A 20933-nucleotide genomic window follows, 5' to 3' on the forward strand; every position below is an offset into this window, starting at 1 on the left:
CAGTTAGTCCTTCCGCCACCCACTCACGTCATACCCTCCCCCTGCAGTCCTGTGCGGATACACGGCTGCATGCACGCACGCACGCATTCATTCATTCATTCATTCATTCCTGCGGCCAGGCGCTGGCGCATCCGAGTGGGGGGCGCACGGCCGCACCCCGGCGCCCACACTTCGCGCTGCCCGCACAGTCGCACTCCTGCACGCGTGTGCTCCCCACGCACACACACTCCGCGGCGTCCGCCCACGCGCGCACGGATTCAAGCGCCGAGGCGCCAAGTGTCCATCGGCCACTTGCCTCCCCTTCCCGGCCGCCCGCCGTCCCCGCCGTAGGTTCCAGCGCGGCCTCTGCAGGGCGGCCCCTGGCCTTGGGCCCGGCCTCCCGCCTCTGCAAACATCGGCCGTGGCGCGCGCTGGGTAAAGGTTAAACGTCCGGAGCTACCGACCCGGGGCTCCCGGATTCCGCGGGGAGGGAGGGGGCGGCGCCGGAAGGGAAGGCGGCCCTGTCCCTCCGCGGCGGGGTCGGGGCGGCGGGCGGCGGCTGCTGGGGACTCGGGCCCCGGGCGCTGGGGGGGTGGGGCCGGGCTTCCGGCGAGCGGCCAATCGCGGGGCGCGGGCCTCCGGGGCCTCCCAGGGCGGGCCGGGCCGGAGGCCGCAGGAGCACGCAGGAGGTGCGGGGGCCGGGGGCTGCGGGGGGCGGGAGGACCCTGGGGACCCTGGCGCGGGGACTCCGAACGCCCCGGGGGTGCGGCGGCGCCAGCGAGGTGCGGGGCGCGCAGGGCTGGGGCTGCGGGGGCGTGGAGGCCGCTGGGGCGCGCCGGGGGCGCGGGCAGGGCGGGGGCTGCGGGAGCGCGCGGGGGGTGCGGGGGCGTGGAGGCCGCTGGGGCGCGCGGGCAGGGTGGGAGCTGCGGGAGCGCGCGGGGGGTGCGGGGGCGTGGAGGCCGCTCGGGCGCGCCCGGGGCGCGCAGGGGGGACCTCCAGGGACAGGATGGGAGGGGGGCGCGGGCCGGGCGGGGGCCGGGCGGCCAGGAGCGCGCGGAGGAGGGGCGGGGCGCAGCCGGGCCGCAGGTGACTCGCGGGCAGGGGGCGCCGGGCGGGAGCGGAGGAGGGAGGAGCAAGAGCCGAGAGGAGGTACCCGGGCCCCAGATCGCCGAGTCCCGGCGGGGTGCGCGGGGGGTGGGACGGGAGGGTGAGTGCCGAGGGGCGCCCGGCGGGAGCGCAGGACACCTTGGAGCCGGGAGGAGGTCCCCGGGCCCCAGATCGCCGAGTCCAGGCGGGGCGCGCGGGGGGCGCAGGTGACGCGCGGGCGGCCGGGGGTGGGGTGGGGGTTGGGTGCCGTGGGGCGTCCGGCGGGAGCACTGGACGCCTTGGAGCCGGGAGGAGGTCCCTAGCGCGGCGGGGACGCTTCTGACACCGGGCGGGCCGGGGCCCCAGATCGCGGAGTCCAGGCGGGGCGCGTGGGGGGCGCAGGTGACTCCGGGGCGAGGAACGGGGTGCAGGGGGGCCGGGCCGGAGGGCGGAGGAGGAGCTGCAGGGCGCCAGGGGCGCACAGGTGGCTTGGGTTCAGCGGCCCCCGGTGCCGCTGGCGGGTGGGGGGCGCAGGGCTGCCGCGGTGGGTGTCTGGAATGCCGAGCTGTCGCCCGCAGGCCTGGAGGTCGGCGCGGGCCCCTGGAGACGCCGCCGCTGCTAGGCCCTGCTCCGCGCCCCGGAGAGCCCAGGCGCACGCCGCCCCGCTGCGCCCACGCCATGCCCGGTGAGTACCCCAGCGCTTCCGGTCCAGCGTCCCCGCCCCTTCTCCCACCTCGGAGATGGATCTGCTCCGGGGAGAGCCCCGCTTTGAGGGCCCGGTCACCCCAAGCCCCTCGCCTCCCCTGTGTACCCCCGCGTGTGCAGAGACCCGCGCTGCGGGGGGCAGATGGAGATGGGGTGGCTCTCCGCAGCAGGGAGGGGGTCCGTGCAGAGCCTGGTCCGAGGGCCCTGAGAGTCCTCAATGGTCCTTCTGTAAGGCCCACCCCGAGGAGCGCCGTGCGCTGGTTTTCTGGCCATCCAATTGCAGGGAGCCCAGTTCCTACACAGATAGGAAGCTCACGCCCCCAAAACTTTAGGAACAGAGTGCCTTTGGGGTTTCCCAAGTTCAGACCACAAGCATACTTGGCTGTTGCAGGAAAGATTGGGGAGAAACCCCCAGCAGGGCAGCAGGTTTGGGGTGGCCACGTGGCTGGGGCCTAAGGCAAGGCGTCGCCCCCGAGGGTCACAGGAGTCCTGTGCACCTGCCCTTTCGTTTTCTGGACGTCAGATGTGACAGTTCAGAGGGCCAGAAATTAGATAAGGGGTCTGTGGCCCTAACCTGAGGGAACCATGCCCGACCCGCTTTTATCCCCGAGACGCCCCGGTCTTGCACCAGACCAGACCTGACCGACCACGAGCCCATTAAAAAAACAAACAAAAACCAAATAAAAACCTCCAAAACAAAACAAAAAAAAAAACCCAGACTACTTTTTGTTCAGAGGAGCGTTTGGGTAAAATGACGGCTTTCGTCCCGTCTGCTTCGGAAAGGAACACGGTTGAGGCGGGGGCAGAGGCGTGGACCGTGCTGGGAGGAGAAGCTCCACCGAGTCTGTGTCCCAGGGAGCTTCGCCGCCCTCCGCCTGAAGCCACGCTGCCCCCCGGAGCCGCGCGGGCCCATACAGTGGCAGCATTCAGCGTTGGGACACATCTCCATCAGCCCTGGAACGTTCTCGAAGACCCCAAGTGGGCATTCGACACGTTTAGGGGAACAAAAGCCACCTTTGAGTACAAGAGGAGGGGCAGACCAGGAGGCTGGCGGTGTTATTTCGGGGTGTGCGTGTTGGGGGGTGCGGATAGAAGATGGGTCGAGCAGAGGACCGGCAAGGAATCGAAATGGATTAAAAGGAACGTTTCTCCCTGGCTCGTTACGAAACCCTCAGGCACCATGTTCTTTGGGCCAAACCTGATTTTTCAATAGTTCATTTTTTTTTCTCTCTCTTAAGCCCGTGGTTGGAGTACAGCCCCACGTGCTGTTTCCCCGCTCCGTGGCGGTGACGAAAGTCCCCACCCTGGTGCCGTGTTGGGCTGCAGCGGACTCTGAATGCGGTGTCCTTGGACGTTGTTTGCTATCAAACCGAATCTCGGTCATTGGTCATTGGTGGCTTCTTAAAAAGCAAGGCCGTGTGGCATCTGAAGACACGTTAATGAATTTTCATTCTTTTTTGCCTTAAAGTCCACTGGCCTGTCTTTGGGCCTCTGATGGTGCTCTTACCCATGGGGGATCTTGCACTGCAAGAGCGTGAGTTTGCGTGTTGGGGTCGCTGGAGAGAGGGTCTCTGCTGTCCGGGGGTGCCGAGCTGTCATCCTGTTGATATGACCACAAATCCCTCCATCCCGAGCAGGGGCAGAGCCTAGGAGCCGGGTGACACATGACACACTCCCCAGAGACCCAGCCGTGTCTTTCTCCATCCCGCGAATCAGGAAGCTTCTGGAGAAGTGACCTCAGTGTATCATTTGGGGTCGCCAGAGCCCTCCCAGGTGACACGCTTCCCTCCATGGACCATGGCAGCTCTCCCCTTCCCCCTGCCTCACGTGCGACCGTGTGTCACGTGGAAGCAGCTGATGTGTCCAAACGAAGTAGCTCCGAAACGTGAGACGGTTGGAAATCCAACTGTCCTGGCGTCTGGCCTGATGGCTCTCCGGGGAAGGCGGCCCGGCCCGTGCTTATAAACCGTGATGACTCAAAACGGGCCTCGCGGCTTGGAGAACAGTTTCCTTAGGGATCATTGAGAGGATAAATGAGTAGGAATAATCTGGTTGGGTCTTCTTCATGTCTTTGTTTTATCTTCCATTTAGAGAGAAATTTATTTGTTTTCTGTTTTTTTTTTTTTTTTGGAAAGGTCAACCAAGCTCCTTTGCGAATTTGCTTTTTTTCTTTGAGGAGGGCCCCGTTTAAATCGTTTAAATAGGAAATATGCAGCCAGTTACGATGATGCAATTTCAGCTTAGTAGAAAAAGGTAGTATCTCAGCCTGAAAAGGGCAGATGCATATAAACTTAAACCTGAAAGGGTCACCAGGTGATTGCTGAGCTTCTTTTCCCCAGGGTGGGTGGCATTCCTGGCTCTGCTTCCTGAGTTTAATGCTCCAATTTATTAGGGTGCTAGGGATCCCTGGGTGGTGCAGCGGTTTGGCGCCTGCCTTTGGCCCAGGGCACGATCCTGGAGACCCGGGATCGAATCCCACGTCGGGCTCCCGGTGCATGGAGCCTGCTTCTCCCTCTGCCTGTTTCTCTGCCTCTCTCTCTCTGTGACTATCATTAATAAATTAAAAAAAATTATTAGGGTGCTAGGGTTGCCGTAACCCAAAGATGGGGTGCCTTAAAGGACATACACTTATTTCTCCCCATCCTGGAGGTGGGGAGTCCGAGGTCCAAGAGGGACGGAGGCTGGTTCCTCCTGAGGCCTCTCTCTTGCGTGTGTAGACACCATGTTCTCCCTGTGTCCTTACTTGGTTGTCCCTCTGTGCCTGTCTATGTCCTCCTCCCCTCTTCCTGTAAGGACTCCGGTCTTACTGGATCACGGCTCACCCCAGTGACCTCGTTTTACCTTAATCCCCATCTTTAAAGACCCCACCTCCAAATATATCTGCATTCTGAGGCCCAGAGAGAGAACTTCCTACGAGTTTGGCAGGAGGGACGTATTTCAGCTCACAATACCCGCTGATTACAGCAGTTACATTTACGTCCTTACAAAAATGCTGCGAAACCAGTGTATGCAGTTGCCAATTTTGGTGACTTTGCTGTTTGTATTATGTTCCACCCCGTACATTCCCTCGGGCCAATGCAACTGCACCTTCCTCTTGTCTGGATGGCTATCCCATTGCAGGGTGGTCCATTCTGGATATGGGAATCTCTCATCACCTTGAACTCTTTTGGAGGATCCCAGTCTTTGTTCCCATGTCTCAGAAATGTCCACAGACAGGGGTGTCTGCTGCCCCTAGGCACTTCTTAGATATTGGTAGATACATGAAAAATACACAGAAGGTAGATAGAGTGGATGGATAGAGGGTAAGAAGGATAGATGTAGTGGATGGATGATGGATTGAAAAATGACAGATGATAGATCAGTCGAGATGACTATGGATGCATGGAGAGATAGATATGGATGGATGGTTGCATAGACGGTAGATATGGTGGATGGATGGATGAATAGATGCTAGATACATGATTATGGATGGATAGATAGATATGATGGATGGATGGATATGTAGATGATAGATTGCCGATCGGAAGGATGAATGGATGGAGACGATAGATCTAGGTGGTTATGGATGGATGGATAGTAGATGTGAAGGATACATAGAGGATGCATAGATATGATTGGATGGATGGATGGATGATAGATATGATGGATGGATGGATGGATAGATAGATAATAGAATCGATGGATGGATGGATGAATGATAGATATGATGGATGGATGGATGGATGGATGGATGGATGGATGGATGGATAGACAGATACTTTGGGGGGCTGCAAAGTTGAGTTTTGAAGTCTACTTTCTGAGTATAACCCACAAGTCACAGTGGAGACAGCGGGAGTGTGCAGACCCCTCTTAATCCAGCAAGTCAGCAGCAGCAGCAGAAGAACGTGCAGACAGGAGCCTGTTGTAACAGGCACATTTTGGAATTTACCCCCATGGAATGTAAAGGTCAAGGAGGCGGGCCCCCGGGGGAAACAGGCCTCAGAAGCCTGCATCTGCCACCTTATATTTAGCGTGAACAGGAGCCCTTCTAGGACCCTGCAGTGGGAGCCACTGGCCCGGGGAGGGGAGGACGCTCTGGTCTTTGAGAAGTGAGGTCTGTGTGTTCTGGCCCAGAGCTGCTGCGTGCTGCGCATTTTAATTTCTGCAGACAGCACTGGAGTCTGCACAGGATTTCTTTCAACTGTTGTGTCTCTCCTGGCAACACGCTCTTGGGGGAGCAGGAATTAGAGTTGTTTGGAAGTCCCCATAAACGCCGCCACCACGAGGACGCACTTAGACTGGAAATCACCGTCAATTGAATCTGCCATGAGCATTTCTTCCCCTCCTAGCGGGACACTGTGAAACTGGTCATAGTTGGGGTTTTTTGTTTTGTTTTTTTTTTTGTTTTTTGTTTTTATAGTTGGGTTTTTGTTTTGTTTTGTTTTGTTTTTTGGTTGTTTTTGTTTTTGTTTTGAGTTGAGTGGACATCTGCATCCTGGCTCAGACAGCCGGGCGGTTGCCCACACGTTTTGATGTGTTTGTGTCTCAGATTCAGATATTTGGGGTGAGTTTTTCAGACTTGAATGTAGAGCAAAGCAAAGAGTCTTGGGTATCCATCCAGGCAATATATTTGCAGCATCAGGACATTTTAACCATATTCTGCTTGGCTTTGCCTCATGTGTTGGGTTAGAAAGTGCTCTGTGTGTGTGTTTTAAAAGGAAAAGATGCAGGGGGTGCCTAGGGTGGCTCAGTGATGCACCGTGTGACTCTTGATCTTGGGGTCATGAGTTCGAGCCCCATGTTGGGCAGAAAGATTACTTAAAAACAAAAAAGAAAAAAACAAAACAACAAAAGAAAGGATGTAGATGAAATGTTCCTAGTGAATGTTTATAAAATATGGAACAGCTAATTGGTTCAGACAGAGAGAGCGGTGACCGCCAAGCCTGCCACCTGCTGAAACCCCCCGGGGCTGTGACTCTGGTGTCTTTGTCCACATCCGCAGTGTCTGACCAGGCGTTCGTGACGCTGGCCACCAACGACATCTACTGCCAGGGTGCACTGGTCCTGGGCCAGTCCCTGAGGAACCAGAGGGCGACCAGGAGGCTGGTGGTGCTCATCACCCCACAAGTGTCCAACATGCTCAGGTAAGTCGGGAAGACCCCCACGTTCGCGGACGTCACGGGAAGTGTCGTGGCTCTGGAGCGTCGCTGACACGCTTGTGCGCTCAAGCTCTTATCAAAGCAAGCAGGTCTCGTAGAGGAAGGGAGAGATCGCACGTTGGAAGTCATAGCAGGCCACATGTGCTCCTGCAGGAGGCATGGAGGCATAGCATGGTGCAGAACAGGTTTCTGGTGTGTCCCTGTGTTGGCTGCTTCCTGGGGAAGATGAGTGGAGGTACATCCGGGGGGGCTGTGCCTCGTGTGTGGCTGTTCTGCTGTGGTGGTGACTGTGTGTCTAGGAGCAAAGCACAGCTCTGGGCTTCTCTGGATTGCTCTAGAACACAGAGGCTGGATGCAATCAGTTCGCCCACATGTAGAGATATAACCAAGAGGTGGGACACAGGATGTGGGACATGGCCGTGCATGTGATGAGCATCAGAGAGCACAGCTGTTCAGCCGACCAAGCCGATTCCCGGCTCCTGAGGTCTGGAACACATGGGACACATGATAGCTGTGTGCATGGTAGCGGCATTGCTGTGAGCTTCGGACACAGCTTCATTCATGTGAATCTCACCTTTTCTCTGGGCTTGTGTGTTGTTGGTGCCACTCAGTTGACACGGTGTCCGTAGGAGGAAGCTTCGGAGGCAAGGGACAGGGATGCAAGGGCAGGTTCCTACCATGATGGGGCCATGACATGTCTCATGCAAACGGCTGGGCTCCCGTGGACTGATCTGAAGTCAGGTGGTTCCCAGTGTCCAGGAGCTGCGTGCACTTGGCTTGACATTGCCATGCAGCGCTTGAGATGGGAGGTCAACGATGATTCCAGACTTAGTTGGATAAGGATGCCTGCAGGTTCACGTGTGCGTGCTCGCAAATGCAGACACCTGAGCACATCAGCATCCTGGTTCTGTTGAGCGGGTTGTGCATTCCAGCCTGAGTGTGGGGACGTTCCCATCTGTGGACACACATGGTGGTGTCCCCACATTATCATGAATGGCGTGAGTTACTGGGGAGACCGTCTGTTCCTTCCACATGCCCCCAGGTGAGTGATGTCACCATGGTGGAACCTTGTGCATGGAGAATTCATGAATTTGCAGCTTCTGGAGGCTGGTCCAGATGCCTGCACTTTGGAAGGTGTGCAGTTTGCCACAAGGAAATGCAAGCATTGGTAGGAGAGGTTGTGATAGCAGCGTGGGCATGAGGGTCTTCCAGTTTGTCCTCGGCTGTGCGCATGGTGGACAGGGCCATGGCGCTCATGTGCAGAGAGAGCCTGGAAGGGTCATGGCCTTTCCTCCTCATGGGAGGTCAGAGGAGGCGTTCTTGGAGCCAGGGTTTGGCAGGCGAGAGTCAAGCTCTGGCTGACCAGCACCTAAGAACATGGGGAGGCTCGGAGTTTGCAGAAGGAGTGATGTCAGGTTAGCTCTCGGGGCTGAGATCTGAGAGGCCAGCTGTGATCAGGACTAGGTAGTGTGAGGGGAGGAGGAGAACCCAGAGTGAACTGAAAGTGGTGTGGCTGTGAGCTGAGGAAATGTTTGCAGTCAAGAAAAGTCACTAAAAAAAAAATAGTTCAACTTCTTAGAGACCCCGTTATATGCAGTCGGCCCTGCAGACTTGCGTAGACTCGTTGTTGTGGAAGACGTCAAAGACTTCCCGGTGTGTGAGCAGAAGTTAGTAGAGTAGGAAGCTTTAAAGGAGACCTGGCCCTGCTGCAGAGCTGAGAGCAAGTGAAATGAGCTCCATCAACAACGATATACTTGAAGAAAATTTCCCAAGGTGAAGAAATACCAGAGAAAATGGGTATCGCCAAGGCATGAGGGAAGCAAATGAAGACCCCACCTGTAGATATCTACACATCGAGGACTTACTCGTTACTGCTGCAGTGATAGAGGTTTCTGGATACACCCAAGAACCCACGTGGCCAAGTTTATCGGTCATCGGCACCATGGTTGGAAGTGATTGTGAAGCATGTAGGTGCTCAGGGGCTTTGCTACTGAAAAAAAAATGGCATCTTCTGGCCAAACGTTACATCAAAACACAGAACTTAACGAGAAAGTTCTTTCTGGCAGGACAACGAGGTGAGGAAAGACCTAGTACGGAGGGTGAATCACTGTTGTAAGTATATTTATGAAACTGGGCACAGTGAAAAGGGACCGGGTTATCTGATTTATGAATTTTTTTATTTTTAAAAATGTATTTAAATTCAATCAATTAATATAGAATGTATTATTAGTTTCAGAGGTAGAGGTCAGTGACTCATCAGTTGCGCATAACACACAGTGCTCATCGCGTCACGTGCCTCCTTCATGCCCATCACCCAGTTACCCCAGCTCCCCACCCGTCTCCCCTCCACCCACCCTCATGGGGGGTGATTAAGAGTCTCTTATGGTTTGTCTCCCTCTCTGATTGCATCTTGTTTTCTTTCCCTCTCTTCCCCATGCCCCCCTGTTTTGTTTCTTAAATTCCACATGAGTGAGATCATATAATTGTCTTTCTCTGATTGATTATTTCACTCAGCACAATACTCTCCCGTTCCGTCCACATCATTGCAAATTTCTGGATTTCATTCTTTCTAATGGCTGAGTACTATTTCATTGTCTATATATCACATCTTCTTTTTTTATTTTTATTTTTATTTTTATTTTTATTTTTATTTTTTTACACCACATCTTCTTTATCTGTCGTCTGTTGATGGACATTAGGGCTCTTTCACATTTTGGCTAGTGTGGACATGGATGCTGTGAACATTGGGGTCCAAGTGCCCATTCAAATCACTATGTTTGTATCCTTTGGATAAATACCCAGTAGCACAATTGCTGAGTCCTAGGGTATTTCTATTTTTAACTTTTTGAGGAACCCCCGCATCCTGTTCTCCGGAGCAGCTGCACCAGTTTGCATTCCCACCAAGAGCCTAAGAGGATTCCCCTTTCTCTGCATCCTCACCAACATCTGTCATTTCCTGACTTACTGATATATTTTTTATTTTTTTAAGTTTTTATTTTTATTTTTTTTTTAAGTTTTTATTTAAATTCCAGTTAGTTGACATACGGTGTAATAGTACTTTCAGGCATACAGTGTAGTGATTCAACACTTGCTTATGTCGCCCAGTGCTCATCACGGCAGGTGCACTCCTTCATCCCCATCACCTGCTTAACCCATCCATTCGCCCACCTCCCCTACCTGACATATTTGTTTAGGAAACGATGGACAGAGTCACTGCATCACGTGTAGGAGAAAGGAAAGGCAGAAATGATCGTATGGTTTCCCGAGTGTAAGGATCCAGGCGAGAGACACTCTGCATAATAAAGTGGAGAATTCCTATTTCAAGGAATAGGATATGTGCTCAAGATCCCTTATGCACCAATGATCACCATATACAGCATGTAAAACAAAAAACCAAAACCTATTTGATACACAGGCAAATGCAAAAAAAATGGTAGAGGGAGAGTCTTTTTTATATAGTTTTCCTAAGTTTAAATCAAAAGGCAGACACGTGAGTAAATTGATGTAATGAATAATGCATGAGGTATCTCTTAAATGCTGTGCATTATGTAAACAGTGATCTTTGTTCTCATCAGTATGGACCACTTAGAAAAATTGATTTTATACTCATTTTTAAAATATGAATATATATATAAAATCAATATATAAAAATTGATTTTATACTCATGGTACAAGGAGGCATTTAATGTGTCGGTTGGAGCAGGAATTAAATGTTATGATCTCTGACTATAATGTAATAAACGTAGGCATTAAGAGCAAAACAAATTTAAAAACTGCATTACCCTCGGACATTTTAAATCAGAAATTCTCTCCTAAACACTTCATGGCTTGACAAATCAAAGCTTGAATTCTATAGTGCTTAAAAAATATTAGCAATATGAATGCTACCTATACAAACCAAAGGGGAAAGCTGGAATCACTCCAGAGAGAAACACTAAAATCAGCGAAGAAATCAAATACCGAGTTCAAATAATTTCTAAATTAAAACAAACGAAAAATATGTAAGGCAAACAATACAAAAAAGCAATGAAGAAATTATCCAGTTTGAAAAGCTTTTAAATTAAAACAAACAGATAAAAAATACATTAGGCAGACAATACAAAAATTGAAATCGGCAAAGAAGTTATCCAGTTGGGAAAAAAATTATTTTTATTTATTTATTTTATTTTATTTTTTATATAAATTTATTTTTTATTGGTGTTCAATTTGCCAACATATAGAATAACACCCAGTGCTCATCCCATCAAGTGCCCCCCTCAGTGCCCGTCACCCAGTCACCCCCACCCCCACCCACCTCCCCTTCCACCCCCCCTAGCTCATTTCCCAGAGTTAGGAGTCTCATGTTCCCTTTCTGATAGGAAAAAAAAAATTTAAATAAAACAAACAAAAAATCCGTAAGGCAAGAAGGGAGAGATTCATTAAAAACTAAAAACTGGGAACAGGAAACAAATCTAACTTCTGGATTATTTAGAAAGTAAATTAAGACTACAGAAAACATAAATACCCAAAACTAAAATGAAAAAGTAGTTATTTGCATGCAATTTGAATTTTATTTTATTTATTTTTTTTTATAAATTAATTTTTATTGGTGTTCAGTTTACTAACATACAGAATAACACCCAGTGCTCATCCCGTCAAGTGTACCCCTCAGTGCCCGTCACCCATTTACCCCCACCCCCCGCCCTCCTCCCCTTCCACCACCCCTAGTTCATTTCCCAGAGTTAGAAGTCTTTATGTTCTGTCTCCCTTTCTGATATTTCTCACACATTTCTTCTCCCTTCCCTTATATTCCCTTTCACTATTATTCATATTCCCCAAATGAATGAGAACATACACTGTTTGTCCTTCTCCGGTTACTGTGGCCAAGTTCAAAAGGGTGTTGCCTGAGTTCTCCTCTGGGATTTTGATGGAATCTTGTCTCACATTTAGATCTTTCATCTATTTTGAGTTTATCTTTGTGTATGGTGCAAGAGAGTGGTCCAGTTTCATTCTTCTGCATGTGGATGTCCAATTTTCCCAGCACCATTTATTGAAGAGACTGTCTTTCTTCCAGTGGATCGTCTTTCCTCCTTTATCGTATATTAGTTGAGCATAAAGTTCAGGGTCCACTTCTGGGTTCTCTGTTCTGTTCCATTGATCTATGTGTCTGTTTTTGTGCCAGTACCACACTGTCTTGATGAACACAGCTTTGTAGTACAACCTGAAATCTGGCATTGTGATGCCCCCAGATATGGTTTTCTTTTTTAAAATTCCCCTGGCTGTTTGGGGTCTTTTCTGATTCCACACAAATCTTACAATAATTTGTTCTAAGTCTCTGAAGAAAGTCCATGGTATTTTGATAGGGATTGCATTGTACGTGTAAATTGCCCTGGGTAACATTGACATTTTCACAATATTAATTCTGCCAATCCATGAGCATGGAATATTTTTCCATCTCTTTGTGTCTTCCTCAATCTCTCTCAGAAGTGTTCTATAGTTTTTAGGGTATTTTTTGAGAACCATTTGAATGGTAAATGGTTCTCTAACCTTTTATTTTCAGGTTGTAGGTGTCCTTCTGTCTAATATGAGTCTCTTGTAGACAGCAAATAGATGGGTCCTGCTTTTTTATCCAGTCTGAAACCCTGTGCCTTTTGATGGGGTCATTAAGCCCATTCACGTTCAGAGTTACTATTGACAGATATGAGTTTAGTGTCATCATGATATCTATTTAGTCCTTGTTTTTGTGGATTGTTCCACTGAACTTCTTCTTAAAGGGGAGTTTTAAGAGTCCCCCTTAAAATTTCTTGCAGAGCTGGTTTGGAGGTCACATATTCTTTCAGTTCCTGCCTGTCTTGGAAGCTCTTTATATCCCCTTCCGTTTTGAATGAGAGCCTTGCTGGATAGAGTATTCTTGGTTGCATGTTCTTCTCATTTAGGACCCTGAATATATCCTGCCAGCCCTTTCTGGCCTGCCAGGTCTCTGTGGAGAGGTCTGCTGTTACCCTAATACTCCTCCCCATGAAAGTCAGGGACTTCTTGTCTCTTGCTGCTTTAAGGATCTTCTCTTTATCTTTGGAATTTGCAAGCTTCACTATTAGATGTCGAGGTGTTGAACGGTTTTTATTGATTTTAGGGGGGGATCTCTCTATTTCCTGGAAGAAAAACCTACGTTTAATTGGGGTTCCCGAGGGCGCCGAAAGGGCCAGAGGGCCAGAATATGTATTTGAACAAATCCTAGCTGAAAACTTTCCCAATCTGGGAAGGGAAACAGGCATTCAGATCCAGGCAATTTGAATTTTAAAAGCAAATGGGACACAGAGCACTTTGCGGGTAACGGGTAACGTTGACAAAATGCTTGATCCTTCTAGGGAAACTCGCATGACCCCACGCTGAGACTAGAAGGCATAGGATACACTGCTAGCGAGTAGCCCAGGGTGGGAAATAGAGAATGGTATCAAAGGCTTATCTGGTAGAAGGTTCTGAGCCCGGGTGGTTTATAAAGGACGTTCTGTTACATTGGCCACAATGGATGAATTTCCGTGTGATAGGAGCTATCTCAGAGCTTCGGAAAAAAATGAGTGTGTTCATTTATTTGAAGAAACTGCCCTAATCTTGATACCCAAACGTGATTTACAGGTTTGGTTGTGTTTTACCTAGAGACCAAAAAAAAAAAAAAAAAAAAAAGCCACCAAATACACAACACCAACCGGACGGCTCCATATGTGTCGTAGAGAAATGATTGGTGCCCGAAGGAAGACAGCTCATGAGCGCAGTGTAATTCATCCATATATCAGAGAAAGGCAATGATATGGTCCTTTTAATGTAAAGCTAATGTACCAAGATGAATTCAGGTAGATTATGAGTATAGACGGGACTTTTTTTTTTTTTTAGGTTTTGTGATAATCTGTTTTTTAATTTATTTTTATTTTTTTATTATTTATTTATTTTTTATTGGAGTTCAATTTGCCAACATATAGCATAACACCCAGTGCTCATCCCATCAAGTGCCCCCCTCACTGCCCGTCACCCAGTCACCCCCAACCCCACGCCCACCTCCCCTTCCACCACCCCTAGTTCGTTTCCCAGAGTTAGGAGTCTGTTTGTCCTTCTCCGATTGACTTATTTCACTCAGCGTAATACCCTCCAGTTCCATCCGCGTCGAAGCAAATGGTGGGTATTTGTCGTTTCTAATGGCTGAGGAATATCCCATTGTATCCATAGACCACAGCTTCTTTATCCATTCATCTTCCGATGGACACCGAGGCTCCTTCCACAGTTGGGCTATTCTGGACATTGCTGCTAGAAACATCGGGGTGCAGGTGTCCTAGATGGAACATTTTTAAGGCAAAGAGAAATCTTAGAAGTCAGTAGATGAAGGTGTCTCAGCCTGGACACTATTGACATGTGGGGCATCCTGGGCACTGTAGGGCATTGACCAGTGTTCCTGGTCTCTACCCACCATATGCCAGTAGGATCACCACCTACAAGTCCTCCTTGCCGTTGTGATAAGGAAAAACTGTCTCCAGGCACTGACATGGATAGATATTTCATTCATCTGAATGTGGAGAAAACCGTCTTAAATTAAAGCAAAGGTGGACATCGGGACTGTGATAGGCCAGAAATACCATGTGTAAAAGTAAAAAGAGTAAAAGATCAAACGAATAAACTAAGGAACACATTTACAAAATGCACAGTGGAGAAGAGGCTTGTTCAAAAACACTATTCAAATAATTATTACAATCAGGCCTCACAAATGGACGGATGGACGTAACCATGTCGGACGGTACGTCTTTGGGGGATCTTTACAACCAGCTAGGTTGGCAGTGGTGTTTGTTAATGTTGGTATTTTAGGGGGCAGACCTTCGCCTTTGACATCAAGTGACATCATCAGACCAGAGGCAAATTGGTTATAACCCATCCCCCCAAGAAGCATTTTAACTTAATCGATGCATAAAATGCATTTCCTCTTGCCAAAGATGAGCTCTTCGGGCCCCAGAGAGAAACACATTGAGCTGCAGTGACATCCACCTGCGTCTAGAGCCTTGACCTTCAGAGTCAGACCAGAGGTTCCAGCAGACACAGAGCTGGGAAAGCTGACCCTGATGTGGACACACGTCCTTATGTGTCTCGCTTGGGACCAAGACGGGAAACACGAGGTCTTTCTTGGTTGCCTGTTGTCCCATCAGTCCCCCTGGTGATTGGGGGCAGTCATATATATATATATATTTTTTTGGTAGAACTGTCCTGATAAAACCAAAAGGATCCCAGAAGAGCGCATGATTCCCTCCTCCGTTCCTGTCTCATCAGGGTCAGTAAAAGCTGTCCGCACTCACTTTCTTCAATCTTCTGGTCCACTCACGATGAACTGTAACATCGAAGAATCCTGAGAAGGTTCAGTGTTGCAGAACCAGTTCGGTTTTCTAGGACCCATTATAGGCTTCGCAACCATTGGGAAGGCTGAGGAACAGTGCCCTGTGGTCCAGTGACAAACAGTGACAGGTGACCGTAAGCGAGCAAGGCTGTGGGTGTGGATGCCGACCACCACTGTGCTCTTCCGGGCTGTGGGCTGTGTGGTCCAAGTGCAGAGTGGGGTAATCTCTCCTGCAAAGAAACAAAGCCAGGAGCATATGCTCAGAGCTTCAAACAGATTGTAGTCTTGAAACTGAATTCCAAGTCCAGGCACTTATTTTGAGAAGACAGGCAGCGCTGAACAAAGGGATTTAAGGCCCAACGTCACAGTCTATTTGTAGCAGCAAGGAGTGGGATTTGTTTGGCCCGCCACACCCCCGCTCCCGGATCTTGATACAACCCTAAGGATGCCATAAATTCCATAAATAATCGGGTTAAAAATAAGGGGAAAACTTGGAGATGAAATAGTACTTTCTCAGAGATGTAGGTACTTTCAGTACCGTTCGATGAAAAAGCACAGAAAAACGTAAGGCACAAGCCCACAAGCCAGTCTGGGCTACAACGGACAGGCCCTGGAAGCCCCAACACCTGCCTAACAATGAAGTTTCAAAAAAGAGCAAAAGAGAGAATGGACTGTGGGAAATAACTCCCCTCCTGTTTCGGCTGTGAGAATGCCCCGTGAGCGTCGAGCAGAATGAGTGAAGGCAGGCGTTGATACCGAGGGGTGGCATTCCAGAGCCCCAAGACCCGAGAAAGGTGCTAAAAGCACTTCAGCATCAGTCGAGTTGAGCCGGCTGATGTCTCCAATTTTCTGGAGCAAAATAATTTCACGTGTGTGTCTAGGAAAGTTATAGTTGATGGACAGTATCACGGTAGTTTCGAGTGTTCGACGCGGTGATTCAATATTCTGTGTGCTACAAAACGTTCACCACATCAAGTACGGTCACCGTACAAAATTCTGACAGTATGATTGACTATGTTCCCTGTGTGCTGTACTCGTCATCTCTGTGATTATTCACTTTTTTTTTTATTTTATTTATGATAGTCACGGAGAGAGAGAGAGAGAGAGGCAGAGACACAGGCAGAGGGAGAAGCAGGCTCCATGCACCGGGAGCCCGATGTGGGATTCGATCCCGGGTCTCCAGGATCGCGCCCTGGGCCAAAGGCAGGCGCCAAACCGCTGCGCCACCCAGGGATCCCGATTATTCACTTTTTAACGACAAGCTTGTACCTCTTTTTTTTTTTTTTTTTTTTTTTTTTTTATGATAGTCACACACAGAGAGAGAGAGAGGCAGAGACACAGGCAGAGGGAGAAGCAGGCTCCATGCACCGGGAGCCGACGTGGGACTCGATCCCGGGTCTCCAGAATCGCGCCCTGGGCCAAAGGCAGGCGCCAAACCGCTGCGCCACCCAGGGATCCCCAAGCTTGTACCTCTTGATCCCTGTCACCTATTTCACCCGTTTCCCCACCACCCTTCCAGGGCGAGGTGGTTCGGGAGGGGGGCGGGCAACGCACAAAGTAATTTTGGAAGGAGATCTCTGTGTTCAGCCAAGTTAGTGCCATTCGAAAGCAAATTAAAGATGTTCCTAATCCGTAAGAGCTTGAAAATGTTACCCCTCAAAGATGTTCGGGAACAAAATGACTTGAGGATGTAGTCCAGCAAAGTGAAATGTGAATCCAAGGAAGATCCTGTAACAAAGACGCAGCTCTAAGCGAATAAGTGAGTGAAACTCAGAGTTAATTGTAAAAGGATTGAGGCATAATTGTGGAAATGATCTGGGATTTGCACTCCACACCGAGGTGATCGGTGGTGGCAGCGGGGTGAAGATACACAGGCTGTCTTTATATTCGATCAAAAATATAAGTTTAGATTCGTGTGCTGCCAGCTTGAGGGTGGAAACCACCAGAACACTGGAAAGGATGTGTACAACTTCCTGAGCATTAGTGGCAAATGTGTTGAATGGAAGCAAAAAAAAAAAAAAAAATCTAATCCAAGCAATGGAGGGTGAAAAGGAATTACGAAGACAGAGAAAGTATGATAACTGTTTAAAAAAAATAAGGAAAGGGATCCCTGGGTGGCGCAGCGGTTTGGCGCCTGCCTTTTTGGCCCAGGACGCGATCCTGGAGACCCAGGATCCAGTCTCACGTCGGGCTCCCGGTGCATGGAGCCTGCTTCTCCCTCTGCCTGTGTCTCTGCCTCTCTCTCTCTGTCTCTCTGTGACTATCGTAAATAAATTTTAAAAAATTAAAAAAGGAAAAAAAACCTGTAGGATTCCATTTGAGTAGATCAATGATCATACTAAAGGTAAAGGCATTAAAACTCTTCTAAGGGAGAGAGAGACGTTTGTCGTAGCAAAATAAGCGGAAAAGGCCAGCCCTTCCCTGGACGTGTACAGGAGGCACCTTCGACCACCACACAAAATGTTGAAAGTAAAAGATGCGTTCGATGTGATTATATGACTCGGTTCCCACGCAGGGCCCCACATCGCGTTAGTTAGCATGTCTGCCCTGTGACTTCCCATCCATCTATGTAACACTTCCTCCTTCTTTCCTTACGTGTCGTGATCCGGACATTTTCGAACGGTACTAGTCATTTGTTTCATGGAATTCTTTCGGCTTGTTTTGGTCCCATATTTTCTCGTTAGCCGACTGAGGTTATAAGTTTTTGGCAAAAAAAAAAAAAAAAAAAAAAAAGTCCACAGGGGTGGTGTACCTTTTTCAGGGCATCCTTTTGAGGAGTATGTGATGTTGCTGTGTCTTGTCCCTGGTGATATTAACCTTGAAAACATGGATGAGGGGATCCCTGGGTGGCGCAGCGGTTTGGCGCCTTCCCTTGGCCCAGGGTGCAATCCTGGAGACCCGGGATCGAATCCCACGTCGGGCTTCCGGTGCATGGAGCCTGCTTCTCCCTCTGCCTGTGTCTCTGCCTCTCTCTCTCTGTGACTATCATAAATAAATAAAAAATTAAAAAAAAAGAAAACATGGATGAGGTACTACCTGTGCGGTTATGATTTTTGTAACTGATAGTTACCTTGGGGGAGTTGCTTTCGTCCTATGAAAACGTGCTGTTTCTTCTTAAAACCTTTACCCCTTGATTTTAGCATCCACCAGTGAACAGTGTCGGCTACAGTTATTACTGTGGTGTTAGCCAAAGGGTGATTTTAAGAAATATTTTATTTAAGTTCAATTTGTGTAACACTCAGTGCTCATCCCATCAACCCAATGATGATTTTCTATTTCCCTCATTCCTAATGTGTTTAGAATTTGGAATCCTTCTGTAAGGAATTGCTGTTCCTTCTTCCCCATTTACTTATTTATTCAATTAATAAGTATTAGTATGGATGTTAGGTTGGTTTTAGATTAGATTACTATTACATATGTATGGGGACGCCTGGGTGGTTCAGTGGTTGAGCATCTGCCTTCAGCTCAGGGCGAGATCCCGGGGTCAGGGATGGGGTCTGGGATCGAGTCCCACGTCAGGCTCCCTGCATGGATCCTGCTTCTCCCTCTGCCTGTGTCTCTGCCTCTCTCTTTGTCTCTCTCATGAATGAATAAATAAAATCTTAAAAAAATATTCCTTGAATATTCATTTTATACTTTGGGTTTCCTATTTGTTTCCTTGTTCAAATCCTGATCGTCACCCTGTATCCTTTTGATGTGCCTGCATCTTTTTTCTGGCTTTTCCTCAATTTTTTTTTTTTTTTGTCATCACAAGATATTCCAGCCTATGATAAAGTAGAATTGAAGCAAAAAAAAAAAAAGAATATATATATATATATATATATATATATAATAGAACTGAAATTTTCAAACAATGCCTAAATATGAAAGAAAATAAAAGTCCTATAAAATTCCTTATTTTCTGTAATGAATATTTTCTTATTTTTGAGCCTTTTTTTTCCTCACATGAAGAAACTTTGATAGTGTCATAAAAGAAACCTTACTTTTAGTTAAAAATAGTTTAATCTTTACAGAGTTACTCAGGTTGGTTTTTTTGTTTGTTTGTTTGTTTGGTTGGTTGGTTTTTTTTGATGGTGGTGGTGGTACATATATATATATATATATTATATATAATGGAACACAGGAAAATTTCATTTTGAGAAAAGGTACAGTCTTCCAAAATTTGAGTCCTGAACTTGTATGCTATTAACAATGTAGGTTGTGAATACATAAAATAAAAGCTGATGGAGATCGTAGTGGACATCTGTCAGTTTCTACTGGCTCAGCATTCATCCCAAGGCCCGTGCATTTTTGAAAGAGAAATACCTTTCTGAGGGATGACTGGAATCAGCCTACCTAACACAGTTAGGTATAGGGGTCAAGATCTTCAAGTTTGCATAAGATTTAAGGATGAGCAGAACGGATGCAAAGCTCCATGGGAAGATTGTGCTGAGTTTGATGGGATCTTGGATGCACGCTTCACGTCTGTATGAAGCAAAGGGGACAGCACGTCCTGTGTGTTGAATGTTCCCTTGGTCTCCTAGTACTTGGTGCTATGTCTTTTCCAGGGTTATCCTCTCCAAGGTGTTTGATGAAGTAATCGAGGTAAACCTGATAGACAGTGCAGACTACATCCACCTGGCCTTTCTGAAGAGGCCTGAGCTTGGGGTCACCCTCACCAAGCTTCACTGTTGGACCCTCACCCATTACAGCAAGTGTGTCTTCCTGGATGCAGATACTTTGGTGAGTACAGAGGGATAATGAGGACCTGATACTCCACTTGGTGAGGAACCCTTCAAGGACATTGCCTTCCCCTTTTTAAGCAGGCTGCTGATTCCTACAGGTGGATTCCCACCAGGTAACATGCATCTGTATCACCAGCATTGACCAAAATTAGATATGACATAGCACTAGCACTGCTGTAACCCTGCCCCCGAGGCTACAGGACTCGAAGGCTTGCTCCTTCCCTAGGAGGGGTTTATAATCACGTGATGTCATCTGCACAAAATAGAATAATTAGAAAAAATATTTTGCCTTGGTTGCCTATTGAGTTACATAGTTCTGATTGGACTGGTGCACCTGGCTTCTTAGGCTGTGGCGTCCTCCGTGTGTCATTTGGGGTAGTGGCCTACGGTGTAGGAACCAATGACGACGACTCTGAAAAACAGCCATTGGAAAGTTGAGATGGGAAATGACGCATCCGTTCTAGATTGTCTTGGTTGTGTCAAAGCGGCTCTCTAGGAAGATGGAGAGGTTCGGAGGAAAGTGAGGCCAGTAACGCAGTTGGAGGCACATTTTCTTTGTTCCAAACAGAGCACAATTTAGCAAGGCGGCAGGTGTCGGAGGGGGTCTGGCGTCAGTAGTCAAGTTCTAGAAGGCAACTGATTGCATCATACCGACTTGCAGGCCTCTCCACGTGTGCATTTTCAGAGGTTTGTTGGTCACGTTTGCTAGATTAAAGAGGATACACAGTCAGGCGAGCTCGCTAGAGGATTTTAAGAACTTTGAGAAAATAGTTTCGGAGACGCTGTTAGTTCCATCAGTCGAAATAAACCGGAGGGCAATCTTAGGGTCTCTCCTCCTCCTAAAGCAAGCCTTAGAGGAAGAGTCAGCCCCCAAAATGGGCACAGGTTTCCAATCACTACACGTTGGCCACCCTCGGGTTCCTGCTGCATTTGTCACCTGCATCCCGGAGG

General features: G+C 48.6%; 1 protein-coding gene across 4 annotated transcripts in view; it reads left to right on the forward strand.

Annotated features, from left to right (window-relative positions):
• Positions 1-647: 647 nt before the first annotated feature.
• The window catches only part of GYG2 (glycogenin 2), a 40190-nt gene continuing 19904 nt past the window's right edge, over positions 648-20933 (forward strand). For all 4 annotated transcript variants that reach the window (XM_055337691.1, XM_055337692.1, XM_055337694.1 and 1 more), the window contains exons 1-4: positions 648-668; positions 1644-1750; positions 6752-6893; positions 19806-19980. In XM_055337691.1, the coding sequence (XP_055193666.1) occupies positions 1744-1750; positions 6752-6893; positions 19806-19980 (324 nt within the window). In that variant the 5' untranslated portion in view covers positions 648-668; positions 1644-1743. The remainder of the gene's footprint in view (positions 669-1643; positions 1751-6751; positions 6894-19805; positions 19981-20933) is intronic.

Source organism: Nyctereutes procyonoides, unplaced genomic scaffold (genome assembly GCF_905146905.1).
Source record: "Nyctereutes procyonoides isolate TBG_1078 unplaced genomic scaffold, NYPRO_anot_genome, whole genome shotgun sequence".
In the NCBI taxonomy this organism is placed as follows: domain Eukaryota; kingdom Metazoa; phylum Chordata; class Mammalia; order Carnivora; family Canidae; genus Nyctereutes; species Nyctereutes procyonoides.